We start from the raw sequence: 27932 nt of genomic DNA, 5'->3' as shown, positions 1-27932 counted from the left end.
ATCAGCGCTTCAGTGCTGCCCCTGACATTTGCAATTCTACACCTGTGCAGCTGTGGCTCATCGTATCCGATGAGCTAGGGAAGCAAACATAGTATTTTGTCATACACGACCTGATTATTAGCGACAAATAAGATGGACAATGGACAGCCACCGGACACAAGCCCTGAAGAGGAGGGCAATAGTCTGGATTGGCTCCTCAAGACAGAAGGCTCAGAGATAGTTCCTGCCCCAATGGATACCAACGTCTCAATATCTCGGTAACCGCTCCTACTGGCCAACAACCGGTGTTTGATTCCTCTCTCACAGGTTATGCACATTGCTTTTAATTATGAAATTGCACAGACTGACTGCTGGAGATGTCAACACAGAAATCAGTGTGGTTCTATTGCTGCTAAGAAAATTGAGCATTTGAGCCTTCGGGGACTGATAAGTATCAGGTGACATGGTTGTTTAGGTAAACAAGCTTCAGCCTGATTAAACCTGTACTTGTTCACAAGCTGGTCCGGATCCTTTTCCCTAAGACACTCATTAACAACTACTGTGTTACCAAAGAGTTCTTTGTACATTGTTTAAAGATTACAGATGTTAAAATAGAGTTACAGTATATGATAGCATCGTTGGAAATCTTGAGCTGCATAAAGCAGTTTATGACTTGTATGATTTTCTACATTTCAGACAAAGTGATACCAGTGTTGACAACATTTACAGCAAAGCAGTCACCAGGGAGAGAGTCTTTGAAGCAGCATCCCAGGGAGACACAACTCAACTTGATGGCCTGTTTGAGTTCCTGCAGCTTAATGATAAGAAACTTACAAGCCCAGAGTTCACAGGTGTTTGTTTTTATAACTGACTATGTCCTGCTGTCATCTATGGTCATGTTAGTGTGAAACAGTACAGCCATGTCTCCTGGAAAGTGTGTTTGTGCAGTGAAATAGATGATTGTCATGCAGAGCAAGACCATCTGCTGGTGGCTAAAAGAGTTTTGTTCAGAAAAGGTGTCACTGACAGAAAGTCAAACGGGTCTGAATGAATGGATAAGGCTCATTTCATTCAGGAGCCCATGAAAACAGTAACTCCAAAGAAGCTTGATGTGAATTGGTCCATAAAACCTGTATGTCTCAAAAGGAACAATTTGTTTGCAGTGAGACTTACAGTGAAATAAGGGGTTATACCAGTAGTACATATTGAATCATCACAAACTCTCTACACATTGATGTGAATAGTGTGATGGGAAACAAAACTGTTATTCTTTGCACAACTTTCAGATGAAACAACTGGGAAAACGGCTCTCCTGAAAGCTTTGCTGAACCTAAAGGATGGCAAAAATGACACCGTTGAAGTCCTGCTTGACATAGCCGAGAAAACTGGAGACTTAGAAAATGTAATCAACGCATCTTACAAAGATCCTTCCTACAATGGTAGGTGAATAGAAAACTGGCCTTCACGAGTGATGGTACTTCTGAAGCTGATGGTCCAAAGAATAGAAGTTGTCTTATGTTGTAAAGACTGTACTCTATATATCCTGAAAGGCCTCATAAAAACATGTAAAATCCATATATTACACTCATTAGAAATGTATGCGGTTGCCAGCATACCCAATAAATGAATACAGCTGCTTTTAATTCATTTGAATTGTATACCTTCAGGGTGATTTACTTTGCTCTTAAACTCCTTCTAAAGATAGAGCAGAGTGAACGATGTAGAACCTGGCCATAAATAAGTGCTTCTTGACCTGTATCTGTACAATATACTGTAAACAGTCTAAATTTAAAACTGTTGCCTGTATATAACCTTCATAAGTAAACAAGACCATCAGAAAGCATACTGGCTATTTCTATATAGTTATTCTCAATGCTAGTCATCAGTGCCACCGGCTCAGATTCCACGTATTTTGCTCGAAACACTACTCAGAGATTTTCAAAATCAAAGTTCCTTGTAATAGCTTTGAGAGACTAACGATGTGCAGAAAACATTACAATTCTGTGTCCTCTACCAATAACACACACGTCACTCACAGGTCAGACGGCCCTGCACATCGCCATTGAGAGAAGGAGCTTTGACTATGTGAAGCTGTTGGTCCAGAAAGGAGCAGATGTGCAAGTCAAAGCCAATGGGAGGTTCTTCCAGCGCAAGGCTGGGCTGGGCTTTTATTTTGGTGGGTAATTGCGTCCCACTAAAAAAAAGAAGCTACCTGTTCTATCCCAGTTGTTTATAACCAAGTCACTAAACTGACCTTTGTGTGTTTCCAATAGGAGAGCTTCCTCTGTCACTGGCTGCCTGCACCAACCAGCCCAATATTGTGTCTTTCCTCATAGAAAACTCTTACAGAAGAGCTGACTTGACTGACCGGGACTCACAAGGAAACACTGTGCTGCACGCCTTGATAGTCATAGCAGACAATACGGCAGAAAACACAGATATGATCGCAAAGATGTACGACGACATCCTTGTTCAGCACAACAGAGTTGAGAAAAACGGAAAAGTCCTGTTGGAAATGATTGAAAATAATCAGGGGCTGACTCCTCTGAAGTTAGCGGCCAAGCTCGGCAAGATTGGGGTAGGTCTAGTTTATTTTGAAGGTCTTTGTGTTTGTTTTCGGGTAAACTTTGATGGTTTAATTTCTTAATGTAAAACAGTAATTTTTTAGAATGGTTGCATTGCCTTATAACACTTAAACTGACCTGCCATATGTGTGCAACATTTTCACATTTCAACATTTTCTATTGGGAAATCACAAAGAGACATAAAATTACCACAAATTGCCTTCAAGGAGACAAATCCTCTAGAAATGGTCGCAAAACAACCAAAATGAGATGCAAAGCGTTTACAAAGCGACTCAAAACCACTACAGAGAGATCCAACATGATCACAAAGATGCCTCTTTGAGTCTGTAGCTCTTGATCTTATGTAGAAGAGGTTAGAGCCCTTAACACGTCTCTGACCAGGGACCCATTTTATGATAACCTGTCCATGGAGATTCTTGTATTGTCACAAAAGATAACCATCCCTTCTCTGATCTCTCATTGTCCAGCTGTTCAGCCACATGTTACGCCGGGAGTTTGTGGATGAGGAGATGAGGTCGCTGTCCAGGAAGTTTACAGAATGGGTCTATGGACCCGTTCACTCCTCACTTTACGACACGAGCTCCATCGACACCAACGAGGACAACTCTGTGTTGGAGATAGTCGTCTTCGGGAGTGAAATTCCGGTATGAAATATCTGATATAAATGATATGCACATGAAGGTCTACCAAATGACCATTTTTCCTAAGTGCTGTTTGGTTCCATTGTCAGACACAACATCCTCCTGCTTCAGATAATATAGAGCAGGATTAAGTCAACACATATGTATTCTATATAATGTTCATTTTATAGATGTAGACATGTAGCTATATATGGAAATGATGCTCAGGATATGCTTATTATAATGGAGGAATTATGTAGCAGCACTGCAAAATTACAGAAACATCTGGCAGTGCTCTGGCAGTTGTTTACCGTTTACTTTCTTTGTTTCTGTAAACAAGCTTTCATGGCCTTCACAAGGCCCGATCAAAGGCTTTTGGGGTTTCGCTGTGCCAGTTTCAATAGAGGCCTTTGATGTGGAAATGATCCTGTGAATGTCGCCTCAGAATCGTCCCGAGATGCTCCAGATCGAGCCGCTGCGCAGCCTTCTGGAGGACAAGTGGGACAGGTTTGCTTCCAAGTTATTCTTGATGAATTTCCTGGTCTACCTGTCATACCTGAGCATCTTCACCTCTGTGGCCTTCTACAGGAAGGAAGGACAGGTAAGGCAAAAAAACTAAACCAACCAAACCATCCATTGATTAAAAAACGGTTTTAACGACTTCATTAGCCCTGAGCAATGACTCCTCATCCTTTTGACTTGCAGCCACCTTTTCCCATTGAAGATGACCCGCTCGACTACATTCGCTGCATTGGCGAGCTCCTCAGTGTCCTTGGAGCTGCGTGGTTTTTCTATAAAGCGGTGAGGAAGTGGAATCCGGTTCCAGTAATTCACACAAAAAGAGTCCCAATCATTTTCAAACTATTTCCATTTGTCTTGACTCCCGAATCCACAGTTAACTATTTTCAAGAGGAACCCCCCAACCTTCAAAGCTCTGTACACGAATGGATTAAGTGACATTCTATTGTAAGTATCGCCTTTAACCTCTTGTGAAGGACAGATATATTATCACCACTTTCTTACCACTCCACTTTGTTTCGCAGTTTCCTGCAGGCGACGCTCCTCCTGATCTGCACAGTGTTGTACTTCTGTGGGTTGAGAGAGTTCGTTGGACTCCTCGTGCTGTCGCTGGCTCTGGCCTGGATCAATGTTCTTTACTACTCAAGAGGCTTTAAACAACTGGGGATGTACAGTGTCATGATGGAAAGAGTAAGTAGAAGTACCCAAAAGTCTCAGCGTGAGACGTGGGTAGCCTGATTTACAGTCTTTTTCTCTCTTTTTAGATGATCCTGGGTGACCTACTACACTTTTTGTGTGTCTATGGTGTATTCCTTTTTGGGTTTTCTGCTGGTAAGACTTTCACAGACGTAAAATGCAAAAAGTTAAGCACATGCAGAATGAAGAATTTAAGATGTTCAAGCAAAGTAAAGTCTTCTGACTTAAATTTTCTCCTCCTCCGTAGCTATTGTAACCCTCATAGAAGACTCTCCTGCAGCTCATGAAAAGCTTCCTGATGGCACTCCAGCACGTGGGAGGAGCTTTGATGATGAGCCGTTTGAGTGCAAGAAGCCAAGTTACAACGACCTCCGTTTCACAACGCTGGAGTTGATGAAGTTCACTATCGGAATGGGAGACCTGGAGTTCACGGACCACGTTCAGTGCAAGGAAGTGTTCTACATCTTGCTCATCATGTACATAGTGCTCACTTACATCCTGCTGCTCAACATGCTCATAGCCGTGATGGGCAACACGGTCGAAAGAATCTCCAAAGAAAGCGAAAACATCTGGAACCTGCAGGTGGGAAGCTGCTCTGGTCTGTAAACTTGTTTTACAGCACGCAAAACCTCGCAGGAATAAGTTCATCTCACAAATCTAGGATACTTCTGAAGGATGTCTGTAAATGTGGCTTGATATTAGTAGTGAATATAATATTAATAGTAGTAGTAGTATTCATTTTGAAGAAGTGCTTCGATATTAAGGGTTTCTAGGTTGTGCACAAACAAACAATAACACCAGGGCTGACACACTGACATTTTGTTGCACGTCCTCAGCGGGCCTTTACAATTCTGGACATGGAGAGGACTCTGCCGAGGCGCCTGAAGAGTAAGCTGTACTCCACGCTGTCGAAAATAGTGTGTTTCAAAGACGAGCAGGGAGAGAGTCGAAGGTTCTTCAGGTAAACCACCGCTGCATGTGTCTGATATTAACGCCTATTGTTTAGTCTGTACAGGTGTTAAACTATTTTACAAACACGGTGGAGTGTTGAGCTAGATACAAATGTGTCTAGGAATTACTGTCTTAATCTTGAATACTGGCCACCATCTTTTAAAGGCTCAGTTCACTCAAATTTACAAAGAAACAAATTGTATCATTTACCAGAGGCCTCACTGTGTCATACGCAGCGTCGGAAATACACGAGGGCAAAGGGCAAAACTGCCCCTAAGAAATATAATTTTGCCCCTGATATCACAAGGAGAGGGGCAAAAAATGCCCCCATAACTTCCTCTAATAATAATGATACTTTAATGAACTTGTCAAAAACATCGTAGCCTATATGACCCGGTCCAGTTGCCATAGAATGTTTTTTATTTTCGCCTTGACTGGTTCGCCTTGACTGGTTCTTCACGCACACGCAGTGTGCGTGAAGAACCGAACGTTCTAAACAAATAAATAAATGGAGCGCTTCTTCATCAGACCTGTGACTGCGAGACTGCGGTCAACTCAGCAGACACTTACATTTTAGAGCGGAAAGATTAACGTGAGACAACATCCGGTTTCTTCAGACGAACATCCGGTTTTCAGAATAAGATACCAACAAATTATACATATTGCATAATGGAAATTAGATTAAATGAATTATATTCACATTAAGTATAAAACATGCTACCTGCATCTCGTGAGTTAAAGGGAAAATACACCTAAATTGTGCGTAAAGTGTCTTTATTCTTTGATTTGAGGGTTGCTGGAAATGCATTAGTCTGGAAATGCATCTGGAAATGCATTAGTCTGACTGACAGTCAATTAAGATATTTTACTAAGCAAAAACTCTGAACTGAATTTGTACCTTCAAATGGCACATTTTTTAAATTTTGAAGGTGCTGTAAAAATGTTTTTCTCAAAAATTCCACACGACTAATGCATAAGTTCAGGACAAAAATGGGTAATATCACAATATTTGAGGTGCTACAAAAATATTTTTTCTCAATAATTCACAATGATTGATGTATATGTAATCAAGGCATCGTTGACTTAATAATTGTTAAGTTAACAAATGGAATAAAGAAATTTTGTTCAAAAAGTCTAAGAAAACACTTTGAATCTGTAGACTACTGCCTAATAGTCTTAGTATTGCCATTTGATGACAATTGTAAGCCTAATTAAGTATATTTATTATTTTGAACAAAGGTTCAATGGTATTTTACAAGTTTCAAAAAGTGCCCCCAATTTCTTTTTAAATGCCCCTGGATTTCAGTCAGTGGGGGCAAACATTGCCCCCTAAAAAATATGTAAATTTCCTACCCTGGTCATACGGACAGCTTTTATTTTTCTAGTGTCTATTCTAGTATTCCAATGTGTGTCTTCTTCGACCTCAGGGTGGACGAAATGAACTGGAGACAATGGAGGTCAGATGTTGGTTATGTCCACGAGGAAGACCCCGGGGAAAGCATGATGAAGTCACAGCCCCCCAACCAAACTGCTGGTAGGACAACAGAGCAGACAAACAAACAACTTGCTGTTTTCTTACCGTGTAGGTGCCACCAATACTGAGTTGCCTTTTAATCTTCCAGGGATTCTGTGGAGGCCAAATCCAGTCTTTGAGAGGATCGGTGCTAGACGTCGCCAACAAACGCACACCACTTGTGTCTAGGTTCAGCACAACATCCAAAACCAGATCCATTACAGTTACAAGTCTGAACTTTCACATTCAGGGGAGCATTTGCAGCCACAATGGTCCCTTCCTTCTTAAAAATGTTTTGTATGCCATGTCCACTTCAGAAAAACATTAGTCTGTCTGTACTGTATATACTGTCAGAATTATACCTGTAGGAACACTAATGCTCTTGTTTTGAATGTCTTGGCTGATGACAGAAAACAGGTTGATCTTGACCATATGAATGTGTTTGTAACAAAGACAGTCTCTCGCAAAAGCTCCGTGTTTGCAAACTTTATTTTGGTTAGGGGGAATGTTTGTGCAAGACATTTTTATTCCTGAAGGTTAGGCAAAACTGGAATATCACATTTTCACAAAGTAGAGAAAGTAAGCCCCCCCCCCCCTCCACCGCCGTTCACAACAGGATACATCTTCAATTGATCAAAGACAATCGGATTAATCAGAGTAAAAATCAATCTAGAGGGTCGTCTCATACCTGTGTCCCAATAGATATTGCCATCAAGTCGGCTAGATGAGATTCTTACACGTCCACGTGTACTGTGTGTGATAATAGTGTGAAAGGAACCACAGAACATGCAAAGTTCCGGGTAGAACATCTGAATCTGTCTTGGCTGAAACAAAATTGGGGTGCACTGTGCAGAGAGGAACCACTCACTCTAGATTTATTTTTAACACTCCGTTCACATCTTTACTTCACAAGATTTTCTTTAAGCGTGACAAACGAGGGCAGCGGCTCTGCTTTATATCACCGGGTTGCTGCTCAGTACGGTCAGAACATCAGTTCCCGATACAAGCTCGCCGAGGCTTTTAGGCCGGGGTGGTTACAGAGAGGGACGCTTGGTCACTTTGGTCAGTGAGTCAGCAGCAAACAGTTCACACATCCTGACGGCGTCGAGGAGTCGTGGCACACTTCAGGACTTCTAGTCCATGACACAGTATCAGTAGTTATAACTAAGTAGCTTGGTCCCCCGTCAGAGATTAACTTTGTGCGCGTTGTCGGCGCGCACACTCCTGTGTGCAAGTACCCAAGCTTAACATACACACACAAGCACCCATTCACACATTTCTCCATACTAAGCCCAGTGGAGGCACTTCATATGAAACTGTAGAACCTGACTATGTCGGGCTGTAACGAGGCAGTTCAAAAATAAACCGGGCAGGACTGTCGGATCGATTAGTGTTGATTTAAGGTTGAGAAACCCACACGGGCCTGCAATGCAGTGGGTCAAACTCCTGAAAATCACTCTGCCATTCTGAGTCCTGGTCAGTTATTACATAGATTTGGAATAAAGAATAGACCAAATCTTCACCATGCGTCCACCCCATGAATAGGAACTTATTTTCACTGATACAGCCCATACACATTACTATTCACACACACACACAAATCATACTAGTGTGTGTTCAGATTAAAAGTCTATAGCAGCTTTAAGGGGCAGGCACATCAAAAATGAGAGCCAGGAAAGAAAACTGCCATTAAGTATAAAGACCAAAACACAGAAAAGCTACGGCTCGCATCTAAGCTGTCTCTCTTTCTGCAGACGGCAGATCAGCAGCTCTTCCTCCCTTTTGACCTGTACTGTGTGTTTCCGAGCACAAATCAGAGAACGGAGAACAAAGCAAAGAAAAGCTCAGCGCTGGGAAAGACGTCAGATTAACGGACAATTCAGCTCCCACTGCGTCAATGGGATTCACCTATGGCACCTAATGTGAAAACACCTATGGCTTCAGGATGCAGTGGTCCAAAAATAATAATAAATTAAACTATATCAGGATATTTATTAAGTATAACAACTAAAAAACACACAGTCCAAATACTTTAAAATAACTGCTACAGCCCTGTTCTACATACCTATTCATTCGGCTAAATACTATTCATATTTTAACATCTTAAAATCCTTGATAGGCAACATTTGAGACAGTAGGATGGGTGCTTTATCAACAAGTAGGAGTAGCATGATTACCTTAATGTTTCAATGTAAGGCAACATCACCACTTCCTTTGCCTATACACACACACACACACATTACCTCTGTCCAATGACCAGACAGTACAGAGTTCAAATAAGCTCCAAGAAAAGAAAAGAAAAAGGAAACACTTCATTCTCTCTCACAGCGAAGCCAGACTGAAGTTGGGATCCTAGCAAAGGAAGTCAGTTAAGGTAAGTATTAAGTAGAGGATAACCACTGTGACATTTAAGGCTTTTTTTCCCAGAAGGCTTGAGGCTAGCAGAGCAAACATCAACCCGAAGAAGAGGACTAGAGGAGCTTGATGCTAGACGCAGCTAGCTTTACATGTCCTTCCTTTGTCTTTATAGGTAGCAGAGAGACGGCGATCAGTAGACGGAGCCACACAGGTAACGTCCACATCAGCTCACTCGTGTTACAGTAGTAAGGTGGTGAGGGGAAACCAAGCGCTTTTCCCACCTTGCATTATTTTAAGTACTTGCAAGTAATCAATTTACTTTTCACACACTGACATACGCACGGCATTTTAATATGAATGGGATGCTATTCTGTTGCACAGACTAATAGGGGCTAATGGACTTTATGCTCCTCTTGCCAGACGTCAGGCCGCAACATTTAAAAAGGAATTTCTACAGTTCAAGTAGGGCCGTCTGCAGAAATACGACAAAAACGGAAATAAGTTCTTCGTAAGCGATTATTGAAATATCACACACACAAGAGGGCACTTTAGACTTACCAAACAGAGTCAACTACTCGCAACTCCACAAACTACATGGAGAGTGTTACTGTTATTTTGCTAGTGCTGGCGTTGTCTTATTTTTGAACTAAAGTTCTGTGATGGTTGGGCGTTTTTGCACACTGTGATCACCCATTGAACCATGCAGAAAAGAAACAAACTAGCTGGACACAAACGGCACAGTTCAGGAGCCATGTTGTATTCCTGATAGAGGAAGTGTCCACCGCGACTACGAGAGGAGCCTCTGGGACAGAAACATTAACAGTCCTATTAATTGCATATACATGTAACCTTATTTAAATGGATCACAAACCTGTTAAGAGGATAAATAATTGCAAAAAAAAAAGCAAACATCACACGAGGACATCCTAATATCTTGCCTTTGGGCAGTTGTAAGGCCAGAAATGCTGAAAATAAAAGGTTTTACATGTCAACCAAGGAAAAAGCACTGTGACAATCATATTCTCATCTGCAAATGAATAGTTTAGAACACAATATATACACGAACAAAGAGCAGCACATCCATGCCAGTGATGAAAAAGAGGAATTCTACTCGACAGTGGACAACAATCTCAAAAACCCTTCATCTGCAACAAAGGTACGACATGGCTTAAGACCTGAGGAATACTTTGAAACATCACAACCTGGTGGGGTCTACAAATCCAGCTCTGGAGCAATTCAACTGGAATTGATCACTTGCAAGATCTTAAAGAATAAACCACAGGAGCTGAAAGTAGCTGTTGAGAGAAAACTCAAAACACAAGAAGGGGAGGGGGCCGGAGAGGGGATAAGCGAACGCTTTAACGGTAGCCCGGGTGATGAGCATGAACGCCACCGCCGCTGCCGTTGTTGGGCTCCTGAACTTGGCCCATGGCCGACCTGTGCATCTTCTCCATCACGCCCATGTTTTGCTCCTGAAAGCTGGGCATCTGGAAGCCCCCTCCTAAGAAATCCACGTTCTGCATCAACTTGGACGGGTCAGGAGGACCCTCTTTGCCCGGCCTGTACTTTGCCCCCGGGATACGGTTCGCGGAGGCAGCAGCCTGCCCTTCCTGGAAAGCCCCGGGGAGGTCCTGAGGGCCGGATCCATTGTTACCTGCTGTGGCCGGGATGCCGCCCCACGGCGGCTGCATGTAGTGGCCATTAATGTAAGGCATAGAACCTACTGGGCAGTTAACGGGGGACGACGGCCGTGCTTTTTCTGAGGGGTGCTTCAGGGCGAAGGACTGTGCGGCGTTGGGTAGCTTGTGGGAATAGTTGAGGTTTCGAGAGGGGTAAGCGCACTCGGTTGGAGGCTCCATCCTTGGGTTCTTGCAGGGATGGGCCCCCTCAGGGGGCTGCTGCATGTGGGCCAGTTGATGCTGGGCCCAGGAGCGCTGCTGCTGCTGCTGCTGCTGCTGCAGATGTTGTAAATGTTGCTGCTGCTGTTTCTGCTGATGTAAATGGTGCTGCAGCTGCTGTTGCTGCTGCTGCTGCTGCTGCAGTTGTACCTTCTCTGGGTCTGCGTGAAAGGCAGCTATGCTATTAGTAGCAGCTATACTGGGCTGCGAGTGGAGTGCAGCATTGGGAGTCTGAGCTGTGGCTTTGTCTGGGTGTCCCACCATGAGGCAGCTGGGCACGGAGCCCAGGGCCGGGTGGTGACAGGACACCCTGGAGCTGGCGTTGATCAGAAGGTTGCGGCTGATGGGGCTGGGGTTCGCGATCTGGCCCTCGCAGACGGAGGTGGCGCCCATACCGGCCCGTGCCTGGCACAGCTGGTTGATTTGGTGCACGATGCTGCTCAGGTCACTCGGCCGGTTCTGATGCAGGCTGGCCGCCATGGATAGTGGGATGGTAGAGGTAGATACAGTTACATTTGGTGGGGCGTCTGCGTCGGGGAGCTTCCGGGGCCCGTACGCCCCCGGTGGGGGCTGCTGGAGGCTGTTGGGCGCAGTCGGAGGCCCCGCGCCCGCAGCCTGGGGGAGGGGCTGTGGGCCGCCTAGCCCCTGGGTGTGCTGTATGCTCGGAAGCTGAGCTCCGTCGGACATGTGGCGCAGGTCCTGAGTCGCTCCCTGCTGTGCAAGTAAAGCTTGCGGAGGAGCCGCGTGATGCTTTCGTGTCTGCAGATGAGAAAGATGCTGCTGCTGCGGGACGACCGGTGGATGAGGCTGGCTCTGCTGCTGCTGCTGCTGCAGCTGCTGCTGCTGCTGCTGCTGCTGCTGCTGCTGCTGCTGCTGCTGCTGCTGCTGCTGCTGCTTCTGCTGCTGCTGCTGCTGCTTCTGCTGCTGCTGCAGAGCCTGGGTGTGAGGCAGACTCTGCTGCCTCTGTATGCTCTGCGGATGAGTCAATCTCTGCTGCGGAGTCTGAACCTGGGACAAACTCTGCTGCCGCTGCAGAGCTTGTGAATGAGCCATGCTCCTTTGCTGTAAAGCCTGCGGGTGGGGCACGGTTTGAGGCTGTTGTACAGTCATTGGATGAGTCATGCTTTGATGCAGCGCCTGAGGGTGCTTCTGGGCGTCGGGCGGCGTCGGGCCTTGTAGGTGAGGGGTGGGTTGAGGGAGATTTAAAGTGCTTTGAGCGGCGTACGGCCCGCTGTGAGGGTTCATGGCGGCCTTCTGGAGCTGCCGGGCGCGGCTGCTGTCCGACTCTTTGACGAAGCCTTTGGCGGGCGCGCGGAGGACGGCCAGCAGACCCCTACTGGAGCTGACCTGAGACGGGTAGGGACTGTGGCGCTGGCTGGACGAGGACGTGTCGAGCCCGTTGACTGTGCGGCGAATGTGCTTCCTTTGAGGTACTTTGACGCTGTTGGGGAAGATCTGGATGGTCAGAGGGCTGTTGGCAACTTTCTTAGCAAAGGCATCCAACTCTGCTGGGGTTGGATAGCTGGCAGATCTCATCTTCTGTGTAGTTTCCCCTGAAACATGTGGAAGGTCAGACAAACAGAAACACGTTTACATGCACACTAATATTCCACTGTTATTCTGAGTTTGATACGGGTCATCAGGCCTCGTTCCGAATGGAGCGTTTTCCGATTAAGACGTGGGATGTGCAGATATTACTCAGGTTTTAGGAGCATTCTATGCATCTCATGCCTTGAACACAATCCAGCCAGAGATGCATGACCAAAAGAAGAAGCCCGCATCTCTGGTCGGAAGGAGAAAAGCACCAACGTTTAAACATTATGAAAGTTTTTGGGATATGTACAAATACTGCAAAGCCGACGTTTTCAAGAATGCGGTTGAAGAAATAAAAGGATGTAGGCTGCTCCGCTGTTGGTAGAAAACTTTGAAAAAAAACATTGGCTGTATGTAAACTGGAATATTCATTTTCATTAGCCATATAAACAGCTTAGTAGGAATATCTTGTGTATGTAAACCTAGTCGCAACACTTCATACCGACACGTACTGTAACACTACACTGTAGGACAGCATGAGATGTGGGAATAAAATGTACTGCAGCGTGAGCTTCGTGGTGACTTCATCTGCTCTCTATTAAGAGCTCTGCAGCCACTGAGGCTTTGGATCAGATGCACGGTGCCATCAACGACGAGCTGGCACTTCTCTTGACAACTAAATAAAATAACAATGTATTCAACGGATGTGTTTAACCCTCATCTTAAGCATAGATCATGTTAACCACACTATAATTCAGTTTGTCCATCAGTCTACAGAATTTCTATTATTTACACTATAAAAAAAAGTATTGCTCTTGAATTAAAGGTTTTAGGGTCAATGTATGACACAATGTTCCATAATCACACTTTCTTGTCATCTTAGAACGTGGCTACGTGATCGACATCGTCCGATCCCGACTGCTGGCCAATGACTCATCTAAAGGACAGATAGGACCACAACGGCACTCACATTTCTGAAGTCCAGTGTTCATCTGCGTGCGGGAGAGAAGTCTGAAGGTAGGGTCACCTGATGCCGGCAGGCAAGCCAGCATGTCACTATGACACTATTGCAGCACGGGACACCTTCTCCTCACCATACTGGGGGAGAAACAGAGCAGCACCAGTCAGCCAAAGACGACACTTAGGCTGGCCTGTTTTCATATCCAGTAGTTTGACCTTTTGCAAATGGCCGCTTGTAATAAACCGACGTCCTGGTTCTGTAGGAGCTCGTGTGCGCAGCAGGCGAGCAGAGACGGCTTCAATAAAACACCAACTTATTGTACAATATATGGACAAGACATTGATCATTATTCATCATCATTATCACACTCTCTGTATGTGTGTGTATATACTGTATATTATATATATATATATCACAGTCTCTGCCTCACTGTGTGGAAGAGACTGGATCATTCTTATACATGTAAAGTAACATCAGGCTTAACTTTGCAAAACAAAAAGCAACAAATAAATACACATAAAATTACTTATTTTTTCAAATCTATTATTATAATCATAAATTATACAGCAGCATTTCTGGACCTTTTATAGACTAAACTAGTAGTCAGTCAATCAAGAGAAATAGCGGTCGGAATTATTGAAAATTATAATAATCCTTAGTTGCAGCTTCAGTGCAGATGTTATTCCTCGTCTCCTCCGTTGGAAGAAGGCAGGGAAGGATCTCTGGAGTGTTCTCTTACGGTTTAGTCGCACATTATTTTGCAGATTCATCACAGGTTTGCAGGCGGTTTATGATTCACCATTAGTTCACTTCCACTGGTCAGCTACATGATAGACTTGTCATAGTGGTGTCATCTTTGTAATCTTTGTGATCTTAGATTCATCACAGATTAAGTGGTAGTTTATACCATCATGTCCATACTTATTCCAGCACTCTGCACCACTCTCTTACTGATGGCACGTCATTGTGCTATTGTTGATTTTCTCCAATACATATTTATTGATGTAGATAGCAGTTGTTTACTTTTGTCCTGCTTTGTCGTCCTTGTTTTTAGCCGTAGGCCTGTGTCTATCTCTTAGTATTGAGAGCAACGGAAAGCCAACGAGTCAAAGGCCTTAAACGTGTTCAATAATAATCCAATAAAGCTCCTGGCTCTTCCGTTTGATCTGAACGCAGACCAGCGCTTCTCTCCTGACTCGGCTCTTCTGTTTTACCCTCGGTGTGCCTCAGGAGGACGCAGTGCGTGTAAAGGAGAAAGAGGATCTTCATTAATGCAGACCGGATAATAACGTGACCTTTCCTACAGAGACAGCTCACACCTACCGTGTGGATCTCTGGCACCGTCGTCGGCTAACGCCCTGAATTAACCAGAGCACCGGCCGTGTCGGATCACACCGTTACTACAGCCGTCATGAGTGAGGTAGCTCCACTTTCAGACAGCCAGTCTGTAGCGAGATAACGTTAGCCATCTGACTAGCAATCCAGCCTCAATCTGCTGTAATTCACCACAGCTAGCTAACGTTAGCACAGACCTAATACATGAAGCGGGGCTATTTCAGCCAGCTAACATGGACTGGACTGACTGCGGTGGGAAATCACAAAAATGCATCGCTGAATAGGTTAGCTCGAGTCCCAATGAATAAGGAGCTTCTTTGTGCTTATTGTGACCAGGCCAGCTGGTTAGCAAACTTTAGCTTTTCATAGACGGAGAAACACCGACGCGACCCGAATTTAAGAGCATTATACTTACTCCTCGCGAATCTATGAGTAGGGGAACTTCATTTTGTGGAGATTTAACGTTTATATTGTATTTTTAGAAAAAAATGAAGAGACCATCCCCGGTGTTGGTTCTCCGAGCTGCTGCTGTCTGGCTACGGAGAGCTACGTCTGTCGGGCATGCGCAGACAGTGAGGAGGACCGCCGGTTCCTGCATTTAGGCGTCAGTGCTAAGCGCCTGTCCAATAATTCCCACAGATGGGATGTTATACTATTAAAGACATGACAAAAAAAGCTCAAGGGCGTAGTAGGCAGTGGTGGAAGAAGCACTCGGATCTTTTACTTATGTAAAAATAGCAATACCACTGTGTAAATAATATGTTCCAGTCCTGCATTGGAAATCTTGCTTCAGTGAAAGTACATAAAGCAGCATCAAAATACCATATACCAAAAATAACGGTGCTCATTATGCAGAATAGCCCATTTCAGAATAAGTATGAAACACTAGGTCATGATTTCATAAAAGTGGGGCTCTTTTTTAATTACTTTATATGTTGCTGGGTAGCTTAACCTACAATAAGACATTACAATGTGTTAGTTGATTCATATTTTGTATTAATAACCTGATTATAAAGTAATTTAAGTCATCAAATAAATGTAGTGGATTAAAGAGTACAATATTGGCTTCAAAAATGTAAAAACAAAAAAAAGGTACAAGTACCTGAAAATTACAGTACAGTATTTGAGTAAATAAATTCCACCGCTGGGTGTTGGCATTGCAAGTTTAAGTCGAGAAGTACAAGCACCATAAATGTACTTTAAGTATCAAAAAGCAGTCAGTATTGCAGTATATTATCATTTACTAAATGACTGCAGCACCTGCAATGGATTTGATTTAAAAAGCAGAAGGATCACAACAAAGTCTGAGCTCCCTCCACCACACAAGAAGTTTACATCAAAATGAATCCAACTTACTTTAATACATATTTATATAAACCCTGCAAATAACACATTATGAAAAAATGTAATTCTGCCCTCCATAACAAAAATTATTTAAAAAAATAATAATAGTAAATAATTGATATAAAGTTAACATGTTAAACCAATACTGACAAGAAAATAAATAAATGAAGCATGCAAAGAGATTATGACAGATATCCGGTTTTATTTTCTATTAAACGACTTATATCTAAACATCGAACAAAAAGTTTGGAAATTAGTGTTTGGTAGATTATTTCTCTGTTGTAACAATGCTTCTTGGCAATAAATTGTATACCGTTGGAAAGCCTGTTTATTTACCTTTTAAACGGTGCCCCATTTGTAAGGATCATGCATTTCTGGGATGAGCAGCACAGCTGAGTATGTGGGTTGCGCCCATGAAGAATTTGCCAAATCTTCTCTGCCTGAACATGTGGAGGAACGTTATGTTCAGCGATGAGTCCAGATTCTGCCTAAGGAAGTAGGATCGTAGGGTCAAAGTGTGGAGAAGACGGGGAGAATGCTATGCTGATTGCTGCACCGATAGAGTAACACCTTTTGGTGGAGGCAGTGTGATGGTGTGGGGCGGCATCTCCATCACTGGAAAAACAAGGCTTGTCTTCATTGGAGGCAATCTCAATGCAGAGAGATATCAAGATGAGATTCTGCAACCAGTGGCAATCCCATTTCTCCAAGTCTGGGACTGAACTCCATCCTCTAAGTCTCTAAGATGAAGACGCTCGCCCCCACAGAGCGGTTCATCAGAGACGTGGGAGTAGAGAGGATGGAATGTCCTGCCAGCCAAGTGAACACTTGTGGGACGAGCTGTTCGTGCCAGTGACCAACACAACCACGTTGGCTGACTTGCAACAAATCCTGCTTGAGGAGTGGAATGCCATCCCACAGCAGTGTGTGAGCAGGCTGGTGACCAGCATGAGGAGGAGGTGCCAGGCTGGTGTGGCTGTGTATGGTTCCTCCACACGCTACTGAGGCTCCTGTTTGTTAAATGAATAAATTGTAAAATTGCCAATATGTCTTGTTTCTTCCTTGTTACTGATAGACTTCAATCATCCAATCCACCAAACAACACCAAACAAGAGTCAATAGCAACAGCAGAATAAGCTGTTTGGCATTGGCAGAGAAGATTTGACAAATTTTTCATGGGCGCAACCCACATACTCAGTTGTGCTGCTCATCCCACAAATGCATGTTCCTTACAAATGGGGCACCGTTTGAAAGGTAAATAAACAGGCTTTCCAACGGTATAGCATTTATTGCCAAGAAGCATTGTTACAGAGAAATAATCTGCCAAACACTAATTTCCGAACTTTTTGTTCGATGTTTATATTTACATCCGTAAATAAATGAGACATCACCATGCCTTGAACCAAGATTAAGAAGCAGAGTCAAGAGTCACAATGAATTACCAATCAAATAAACTGTGCAGAACTGTAAATAGCAATAAATAAATAGATTATGGCATTTTTCGATTTATTAGAATGACAATTAGCTGAGAGTGAAAGGATTACTCCGAGTACAGACGTATGACATGCAGCAAGAGCATACAGGAAGTCATGGCCGTTGGAGACACACAGTGTACGTGTTGTAAATAACATTAGGAATATAACACAAACATGTCACTGGACACATTTGCAGCGAAACCAATAATCATGGTCACAGTATTTGTTGAGTCACTATATCAGCAAAGAATGAAAGAAATATAAATCAACTCAGGAGGAGCACCAAAAAAAAACAATATTAACAACAACCATAATAACAGTCCTCTGTGAACTCTGTCAGAATGCTCATACTGGCTGTTTCTTCAGCCGTACATCAAACTACCGCTATGATTTTGTTGTGTCCCGCCTGAGCTACGAGGCTCAAAACTAAAGAGCGCTGTCCCGCTAGTTTGGGCTGAATGAGTGCAGCTCTTCACAGCTTTGAGAAGAGACGTGCAGGATTCACTTCTTCTGGAAGTGTCGAAGTGGGTGAAATACATTTCTTTCCTTCTAAAAACCTTTCTACTGTTAACGCTCAACATTTTGGTGCATTAGACCCCAAAAACAACATAGCATCGTGACCATTTACAAACAGTGACATCACTTATTAAAATAGATAAAACATTGTTCAAGAAGTTAAAGTACTCTGCTAAAAGATCCTTCTAGATTTCATGTCACAGTTATAAAAAAACAAATCAATGCAAACATTGAAAATAAAGCGAGTTTCTCTGAAAAGTTTGGTTAGTCGACCACCTTGTCAGACATGGCTTAGCATCTACGGATATCTGTTGATAAACTTTGCAGTATCCCCAAGACCTTCTGATAAAATGAAAACAGAAAGACAATCTATTCTATTTGGCATCACCGTTTGGCCTTTTCATTTTCACAATCTATTCACATTAAGCTTTTTTCTACGCAATATCAACTAACTTCACGCAACTCCAAGCCGGTCATTTCTGACAATTTGCCCCTGAAACCTTTGTTTTTGTTTTTTGTTTTTTTGAAACACCAACTAAATTGTTTTAATCTCAATCAAGGCCAAAACTACTAACCTTTACATTTAAACCCACTATAAATATCAAAGGACCACAAGCTCGGATCAGATTCTGCATCCCGTTTCCCTGGCAGCATATAAATAATCATCATATGTATAGAGCCTGATATCAACAGTCTCTAGAGGATCACACTTCTTTCAGAGCAACAAACAGCATTTGCACAAGATAGGGGGGCTTCTTAGAAGATTGCGAGCACCTGTGACATTGTAAAAAAAAAAAAAAGAATATCAACCCGGAAATGAACATAAATAGTTAAAAATTACAACATGTACAATATACAAAGGAAAATATTGTGAACGCGGATGTGTCTTACGATAAAGAAAGAGGCGTACAAATCAAGAAGGCCTGCAGCATGCGGAATGTCAGAAGTGAGAGCAGAGACCTTGTGGTCTGAAGAAGCAAACACCAGACACCAGGCGTGAGCATGAGGTTCAGCAGGTACGTCAGCACACCTGTCTAACAGCAGCTCTCCTCTCCCATGGTACTTCATGCAAACGGAATAATAAATACGATTCAGATACAAAAAAATTAAATCACAGCACAAAATGTTCCCGTGTTCAAACTAAAATAAAAAACAAAAATCTTTTGAATGAGCAGCAGTGCGTTCAGATAGTCTGGCCCTGTATAAAGTAAGGCACCAGAGGTTTCCAAAATTCACTTGGTATACAGTATATATATGTATATATATATATACATATACATATATATACGTATAAAACAACAGAATTATTCAAGTGTATTAAAGGCAGTCCGTCAGAGTGCATACAACAGATACTGGAGTCTCGTGTGGTCGTCGGGGTTTCAGGCTTGAGCGTTGGTCATCTTCTGCAGCAACGGGAGCTGTTGGGAAAAAACGCATCAAACAGCATCTAATTCAAGTCTTCCAGTGTCGTCCTACAAAGCGTCGTCCTAACCCTCCACCAACAAAACCACATCATCAGATCAATACCCTTAACTCCTTATATATTTGATAGTTTAGTAATAGAACAAATACACTCACGTTGTTACAAACCCATGTGACGTAGCAGGCGTACCTTTGACAGATCCACTCCAGTCAGAGCATTGACAGACGCAGGAAGTTCAGCCAACAGGCGGTTGAGCTCGCCCGTCACGCGGTTGCTGTCCCCACTCAGGATGACGATCTCACTGGTCCTGGCTAACGGCGCCGCCACCTTGGAAGCAATCTGCAAAGACACAGTTGAGTGTTTACTGTAAGCAGGTAGTACCCTCACACACCGAGATCATGTGACACATGATGCAGTCGTAGCGTCATGACTGTGAGCTGTCATTTTCCATCAGAAACACAGCATGCTACTTCTTAAAGCTAACAACCATGCTACAGCTTTATAGCTGCTTGTGTGGTGGTATTCTGAGGTTATTAAAAAACATGAAATAACCAAAGATTTAAAGGTGCTGTTAGGCAGATTTATTAGATGTAGCCACAGGCAGGCTAGCTGTTGCCAGTCTTTTTTTAAGCTAAGCTAACATCTCGTGGCAGTAGCTTCGTATTTAAGGGTCACATATGAGAGGCATCAATCTTCTCACCTAACTCTCTGCAAGTGAGTGAATAAATGCATGTCTTGAAATGTCCAACTATCCCTTTACAGCCAATGGTAGCACAGTTTTTTTACTACAAATAAAGTAATAGTGTTTTTTTTTTAATTCATGTACTGATTTCTACAAAAATCATGCGCGAACAAACCAGTGAACTGAAAATAAGAGTTCACTGCAAACTACACGTGGTTGGATGAGCTGGATGTGCATTATGGAGCCTGTAAGAAGCCGTGTATGTGTTACCATGGGCAGGGCCTCGAGGACCAGAGCCGTCTTGGCTGCCTCTCCGTACAGCTGGTAGGCCTCGGCCTTCAGTCTCATCTTCTCAGCCTCCGCCTTGCCCACCGCTTCGATGGAGGACGCCTCCGCCTCTCCGATCCTCCTGATCTTCTCTGCCTGAGCCTGGGCGATCAGCACCGTCCTTATCCTGACGCCGGGGGGATAAAGACGGTCAGGTTAAAAACATTCACCTGACTGAAATGTAGCCCAAAGGGCAAAATGGAGGCCGCATGACCGAAGCTCGGGCTGCAGATATCGACTATTTTCGCAATCGAGCATTCTACAGATTATTCCTTTGATTAATCGGGTAAGAAATAGTTTTGTTTTATATTATTCAAATATAAATAATAAATATACAAAGAAGAAAATAAGACAGGTCCTCTGCTGCGCTGGTACGAGAGATGCAGTCGCTGAGAACGTTGCTTAAAAACATTTTGATCGAACCCAAACTTTTCTCCCTTTACCTGTGCAAAACCCTGACCGGTTTGTTTCCTTAGTAAATATCTCCCAGGATGCTTTGCAACTGAAAATCCCAGTCAGCTGGAATTTCAACAACCAGATCCTCCGCCTCCACCTACAAATAGATTTACTGCTCATATTCACACGGCGTGCCGACTACAAAGGTTACAAGCTTGTTGTTATTCAGAGAGAAACGCAAACAACAAAGCTGTTAAATTGCTACATGAGTGTTTTGCATCGTGACATGACGTCTTTACCAGATGTTTCAGATCTCCACTGAGGACGGTGTCCAACACTAGTGTCTCTGTACTTCCTAGTGATTGGGGGTACTGGTTGGAAAAGCTCAATAAACTGTCTGAATGGCCCTTTAACCGATGGCTTTCTCACTCACTTGTGCCCCTCAGCCAGCTGCTGCATTTTGTAGGCCTCGGCCTCGGCGGGCCTCTTGACCGTGGCGATGAGCTCCATGTCCGTCCGAACGATCTCCCTCTCCCCGATGGTGATCTCCTTCTTCCTCTGCACCACTTGGATCTCGATCTCCTCCAGGCGGATCTTCTGCTGTTCCTTGGCTGCCTGCAGCTCGTACGCCAGCTGGGCCTCGGCTTTCTGAAAACGTCAGCGCACAAGACTGTCACACACTTCCAAAGCGCGTGCGCACACACACACACACACACACACGCACACGCACACACGCACACACACACACTATGTTTGAAACCTGCTAGTTTCAAGCTCCACCTTAGTGTTGACTTCCTGGTTGAAAGAAGCCATCTGCAGCTCCAGTTCCCGTTTGGAGTCGGCCATCTTGGTGTCGGCTTTGAATTTGACGTCCATCATCTCCCTCTTACACTCTGCTTCCTATGAGACGATGAAGACGTAAAGCAGTTGGTTGTTGTGCACAATGGGATCCACCTCTCGGAGTTTCCCGCCCCGCTAAAGCCTCCTTACCCGTATCCCAGCATCCCTCTCTGCCTCGGCCACGCCGATGTCTGCGTCCCTCTGCACGGCTGCAGTCTGGGTCTTCCCCAGAGAGCTCAGGTAATCCAGTTTGTCAAACACATCCTGCGAGCACAGACAAACAGCTGTGAGCTTCATAAATGTTACGTTCTAAATCAGTCTAAATTAGACTTGAAAATAAAAGTATCCCCATGGTCTAAATGATGAGATAGAAAGTTGAAATTATGAGATAGCATGTTGTCTGTGTGCCGACATTAAAACTATCACAACAGGTGGACAGGAGAGGGAACAGCCCGTAAAGAGGTTTTCCAACAAGTGATTGAGTTGAAAACGATCGACAAATAATCCCAAAATGTCCAAGAAGAGAAAAATTGATGCAGAGGGAAGAAAATGTAATGAAAGATATGAAAGTGAATACATGTTTGTGCTTCAAGGAGAAAAACGGGTCTGTCTTCTGTGTTATGATGCGTGTCGGTGATGAAGGAAGACAATTTACGTCGGCATTTTGACACCAAACACGGAGCTAAATTTAGCCTCCAAGAAAAACATCAAATTGTCCGAGAATTAAAAGGCAGACTGTAATCACAGCAGAATATATTTACAGAAGCTACAGCCCAGTGCTGCTAAAGGTGTGTGAGCAGGTGAGCTCCGACCAGATACAGACTTTTACAAATGTCAGTTTGTGAAGAAACACCATCGCAGACCGAGTTCAGGAACTAGCAGCAATCTAACAACACAGCTAGCTAAGAGACGAGCAGGTACTCGTCTTCTTCATTAGCTGTTGATGAAAGCACAGACAACACGGACACATCATACATCATCTCTCAGTGTTTATAAGAGGCTGAAGGCAGACTGGAGCGTCAGTGAGGAGCTCTGGATGTAGCTGTGTAAACTGTGTTTGTACTGGGCGGCTTCCAAGTGTGAGTTAAATGGACGGTGGATGCAGCGATAAATAAAACCATGACGTCAAAATCTAACAAAGTCTCATGAAGAGGCTGGACTGAAGAGAAGAATTACATAAACATTATTATCAGAAATATGTAGTGAATACCTAAATATCCTGTTTCTCTCACCACTGATTGCGGTTGCGATCACACAGACCTTCGATCTGTGCGTCGCAACAGTTTATTGATTTTCCACGCCTGCACTAAAAGAGTTGCCTCATTCACAGGAAGCGTTTGATTGGTTGCAAGGTCTCAGCTACGTCCAACAACCACATAAAAGGAACTCCCTGTTTTTACAAATAATATCCACAGCAAATGAATACTGAAAAGACAACCCACAAATGTCTGAGGCCTCCACTAATGAGCTAATCTGGCCCTGACGCGTCACACAAAACCATCTGGACCCACTGATGTGAAAGAAATGGACTCTGGGCTTTCAGCTAAGTGGTGCGGTGAGCCGCTGTGTCTGCAGCACACTCCAATTAGTTCTAATCAACAGCAGTGAAGTGCACAGGAGGAGGGAGGCTGCTGCCAGAGAGGACTTCTCTAATGAGCAGCAGCCTCGATGGTAGATCAAAACATATTACAGATACATATTCCATAGAAGACGGGGTGGCTGCTGACTCATGTTTGTGTGATCGCTACAGTGCTGCTTAGCCTATAAACACATGGTCTGCCGCTCAGCTCTAGTGACTGTGGATCTATTATTGTGGGCAGAAATATCACAATAAATAGTATTATAAGAACATTAATCAAACCTTCTGAAATAGTGCTCTAGGAGCTCGTTTGATTTCATCAGACCTAAATAGCTGAACTATTTTTACAGCTTTGTTGGACACCACGAAACTATAAACACAAGCGGGACAGCTGTTAAAAGTTTATGATGCTTGACTGGAAATGACTTTGAATGTTGTCTGTCTTTTAGATCTCTGAAATACGTCGATGTTCTCTCAGCTGATCTCAAGAAAGCATGTGCACAAGCGTTTCTCTTTGACGGTCAAGTAACATCTTGTTGTGCATCCCCGTGTTGCATAATGACAGTGAATGATCCTCGAATCCTTAAATATGCTTCTTCTCTTCCTCAGACCCGTGACCCAGACCCAGGTCGGCCACCATCGAGGAGGGTTCTCACACCTGCTGGACAGGCCCGTGAATAGGGGTTGTTCTTGAATCCAGACCACAGATCGATTTAAATACATGCTGTTTTCCCTTTTCATAATCCATGCTAATATGTATTATTTTGACCCTTAGCTACATTACAACTTTCTTCAGGCGTTCTGGTTCGCTGTCAAGAGCTCCAGGCATCGTTGCCGTAGCCTCTCGCAGCACCGCCCACCCACCTTAATGGTGAAGCTGAGAATCTCGATGCCCATCCTGCCCACGTCGGGAGACGCTACCTCCCTCACCAGTTTGGCGAACTGGTCCCTGTCCTGATAGATCTGCTCGACAGTCAAAGTACCTGCGAAAGAGAGACGGTGTCAGTATCTGCACATCACATTTACACGTGTGCCTCGCTGTTTGAAACGCTACTTTCCACAAACTAGCAGCAGTGTTGTGCATTTCTTTTTCTTTTTGATCGAGATTTCTTTGGTTTATGTAACAACGAGGGCATCAGAGTTCTCTTAACCCTTAAGAGAAGCATGTAATCATTAACACACACAAACATCAATGGCTCATTAGGTTTTAATAATATTCCTGAAGAATTAGAGCAAAGACAGTTTGTTGTTTAATACAGTTTTTAAGTTGTCATTTTCTTTCAAACAAATGAATGGTTTAAGTCATGTTTTAACTGACAAAGACTCCAGCCTCTGATTGTGAATATCTGCTTATTTTCGGGTGTATGTATTTGTAAGCTGAACATCTTGAGGTTTGGTTTATCGGTCGAACAAGAGAAGAAATTTGAAGACGTCACCTTGGACATTTTTTACTATCTTGAAGATGAATCCAAAACCACTCTCGTATATTATCTACACAGGCCTGTCAGGAAACAAATTCAGGTCTCTGAATGTTAACAAACACAATTGTTGAAACGCGATGCACGTCCGTACCTAGAATGGAGCGCAGATGTCCCTCCAGAGTCTGCAGGACCACAGCTTTGATCTCCATGACTGATTTACCCAGGAACTGCTCACAGGCCACGGCCAGTAAGTCTTGCTCCGTCATCACTTTCACCTGAAGAAGACAGAGTGACGTCAGCTCATCTGGTGACCAAACAAACTCGCATTTGGAGGTAAAGAAAACATCACATTTGTAACAAAATGAGAAGAAATACAAACAAGCTAAAGAGTAATAATAGCTGTGCATTATTCTATTTGTTTATTTCATAGTGCTGATACACTGATTTTGGTACTAATAGCTAAATTATATTTTTCACTTCAACAAAAACACTTTTTATATTTAACAAGAGAGGCCAAAGGTCTCAAATGTTAAATATAGTCTCGACACAAGCATCCGCACAACTTTGCCTCAATAAAAGAGTATAAACTTATTATAGTATACAAATATTTAACTACTGTATCTGATCACAGAACAAGTAAACCAGACATCAGATTCCAGCTGTTTTCGATATTCTGCGCTAAAGACACATTTCAGTGAGTATAAAGACGTTGAGATTCAGTCAGACTTGGCCTGAACCCGGCCCGGTCCATGTGTGTGACCCTGGCATGCGGTCTTACCTGAGCCACCCCTGTGACAGTGATGGCTACCCCCTCTGCGGTCTCCACATCCTCACATCGGGGCTGCAGAGTCATGATCTCCAGGGTTATCCTGCAGCAAAAAGACACATTCAGTGATGAGAGCAAGCTGTGGAACAATGGAATAAAACCTGTAGATGTTAAATGCTCATTTTTGTTTAGACGCTGAGAATCTGACGCTGGTTGTGCATTAGAATCAGAATCAGAGTCCGCTTTGTTGGCCGAGCGTTTGATTCCGGTTTTATGTTGCTCTCGTTGTACATACACAGAAGTAGACATACAGCGAAAAACAAGGACAACAAAGCTGAACAAAGAGAGGTCCAAATAAACAGAACTAGTATGTACTAGGTGAAAATCAAGCAGCCAATGACAACAGCGGCAAAAAAATGTATCTGAGAAATGTCCCTCTGTCTTGTGACAGTGCACATTTAACAGTCGAGCACAACTACTCATCTTAGAACAATGTGAATGTGTAGGCTGACGTGAAAAGGAGACCTTTGTACCAGTTTGCGTTGGAAACAACAACACAGCGTGGAACAGTAGACAGAGAACGGAAGACCGGCTTTCCTCCTCCACTTGCTTACAGACAACTATTTAGATAATGGGACTGACTTCCCTGTGGAAATCCAAGACTAAAGCCCATTTCAGCTGTGGTCTGAACGCATTTGAACAGAAAGCTTTCAATATTATAATCCACTTATCTGCCATGAGAAGCACTTGCCGGCACAAAAGCATTTCAAGGAGCTACTGAAAGTCAACTCCGTTTCGAGATATCATGAATGGACCGTATGATTTTACTATGTTGTCACCTTTGGGTGTCCGAGATGAGACACCAGGCCCAGGCCCAGCCTCCCACGGCGTAGGTCTTTGTATCAGAGCCACAGCAGCCACCTGAGGGAAGAGGAACAGTTGCATTAAAACAAAATGCATGTAGCGTGAGGGTTTGTTCAACAAGCATCTGTCTGTCAGAAGCAGGTCCCCAGATTAAAACAGTTTGTCATTTTGGAACCCGATTTGAGAAACCTTGTATACTACTAGTACATTGGTCCAATTAATGTAGTGGAGTAAAAAGTGCAATATTTCCCTCTAAATGAAGTGAAGTAGAAGTATAAAGTAGCCCAAAATAAAAATACTTAATGCACAGGTGTGACAAAATTGTACTCAAGTACAGTACTTGAGTACATGTACTTAGTTACTTTCCACCACTAGCAACTGGTGACGGTGGGCCACAAGTAGACATCGCTGTTTTAGGAGTCACTAGCCAAACAATACTGGGAGCCACTACTGTACAGTAGCTTTGTGATATTTTGTGCCACCAATAAATCACAGCTAACGTTACATTATAGCACGAGTTCATTGGAGGATGACCCGCCCCCTTCAGCTGTATCATGGGCCTACATGAAGAGGCAGCTTCCACAGACAGCAGCTCTGATAGTTACTATTTACACGTGCGTTTGTAGTTTTATAATGAAGTGTTGTTGACGTTTGTACTGAGTTTATTAATGACTGCTAATAATGCTAACCAACCGTCACTGCCTTGCTTGCTAATGGTGTTAGCCTCACCGTTCTAAGTAAACCGTGATTAACGTTTCTAACACAGATTTAGTATCTTCATACAGTGTCGATCAGACTGTTGTTTTGGAGTAGCAGTGAAGCTATATTTCTATAAACAAGAGCAAGAAAAAACATTTGCCAGTTCGCCTCTGACACCAGCTAACGGTTAGTCCGTTAGCTCTTATATCGAAATGACAGCTAGCTTAGCTCCGTTCAGTAATAAGAGGGACACCGTACCAGAGACCACCAGAGCTTCGTTCGGCCCCACAGTTAAGCAGCTCCCCATGTTGACTCGGAATAGTAAGAGAAAAAACGAGCAAACAGCAGGACCCTTTGCGGAGTCGAGGATGTGAAATGTTATCCGTCGTTTTAATCCAAGGCTAGACGGTGTAGAATAAATCGTAACGTCTCGCACGACGATAGCAACAACACAGCGCCCGCCCCACCTAACGACAGCGTACAGTGACGTAACGTTTGTCAACACGGACGACTCACGAGGACGGTCAGTAACGAGCAAGGATACATGCTACATGTTGGTAGCCTTGCTACTAACGTTGCTCACACTGTGTGATGGTGAGAAGTGCCTCAGCCTTATACCGAGATGATATAGGTTCTGACCAGTGCTAGTGGA

General features: G+C 43.6%; 3 protein-coding genes across 7 annotated transcripts; 1 reads left to right on the top strand and 2 right to left on the bottom strand.

Moving 5' to 3' along the window:
* Window positions 1–132: 132 nt before the first annotated feature.
* On the top strand, window positions 133–7448 carry LOC142971454 (transient receptor potential cation channel subfamily V member 1-like). The gene is made up of 15 exons (XM_076111978.1): window positions 133–257; window positions 676–830; window positions 1266–1418; window positions 2018–2155; window positions 2253–2557; window positions 3032–3208; window positions 3630–3785; window positions 3890–3985; window positions 4080–4150; window positions 4228–4393; window positions 4468–4534; window positions 4647–4981; window positions 5236–5360; window positions 6778–6884; window positions 6973–7448. The coding sequence occupies exons 1-15, from the start codon at window positions 133–135 to the stop codon at window positions 7050–7052; spliced, it is 2256 nt and encodes a 751-aa protein (XP_075968093.1). The 3' UTR covers window positions 7053–7448.
* Window positions 7335–15516, bottom strand: LOC142971504 (protein FAM222B-like). 4 transcript variants are annotated; one of them, XM_076112058.1, is made up of 4 exons: window positions 15364–15516; window positions 13829–15058; window positions 13623–13750; window positions 7335–12672 (listed from the first exon to the last, which is right to left on the bottom strand). In XM_076112058.1, the coding sequence occupies exons 3-4, from the start codon at window positions 13702–13704 to the stop codon at window positions 10580–10582; spliced, it is 2175 nt and encodes a 724-aa protein (XP_075968173.1). In that variant the 5' UTR covers window positions 13705–13750; window positions 13829–15058; window positions 15364–15516; the 3' UTR covers window positions 7335–10579. The 4 variants fall into 4 exon arrangements, with proteins under 4 accessions (XP_075968173.1, XP_075968174.1, XP_075968175.1 ...); XM_076112059.1 differs by having other exon boundaries at window positions 13829–13925; window positions 14353–15508; XM_076112060.1 differs by having other exon boundaries at window positions 13829–13925; window positions 15364–15500.
* Window positions 15517–16474: 958 nt separating this feature from the next.
* On the bottom strand, window positions 16475–27722 carry LOC142971505 (flotillin-2). Of its 2 annotated transcripts, none has more exons than XM_076112063.1 (11): window positions 27539–27722; window positions 26557–26638; window positions 25730–25820; window positions 25103–25226; window positions 24395–24513; window positions 22102–22215; window positions 21892–22011; window positions 21545–21759; window positions 20659–20842; window positions 19862–20045; window positions 16475–19701 (listed from the first exon to the last, which is right to left on the bottom strand). In XM_076112063.1, exons 1-10 carry the CDS (start codon window positions 27585–27587, stop codon window positions 19866–19868), a joined length of 1278 nt encoding a protein of 425 aa, XP_075968178.1. In that variant the 5' UTR covers window positions 27588–27722; the 3' UTR covers window positions 16475–19701; window positions 19862–19865. The 2 variants fall into 2 exon arrangements, with proteins under 2 accessions (XP_075968178.1, XP_075968177.1); XM_076112062.1 differs by having other exon boundaries at window positions 19896–20045.
* Window positions 27723–27932: the final 210 nt, after the last annotated feature.

The sequence above is a fragment of the Anarhichas minor genome, unplaced genomic scaffold, assembly GCF_050575085.1.
Source record: "Anarhichas minor isolate MPS153535 unplaced genomic scaffold, ASM5057508v1 ptg000046l, whole genome shotgun sequence".
Lineage (NCBI taxonomy): Eukaryota > Metazoa > Chordata > Actinopteri > Perciformes > Anarhichadidae > Anarhichas > Anarhichas minor.
This window is presented reverse-complemented; position numbering and strand designations above follow the sequence as displayed.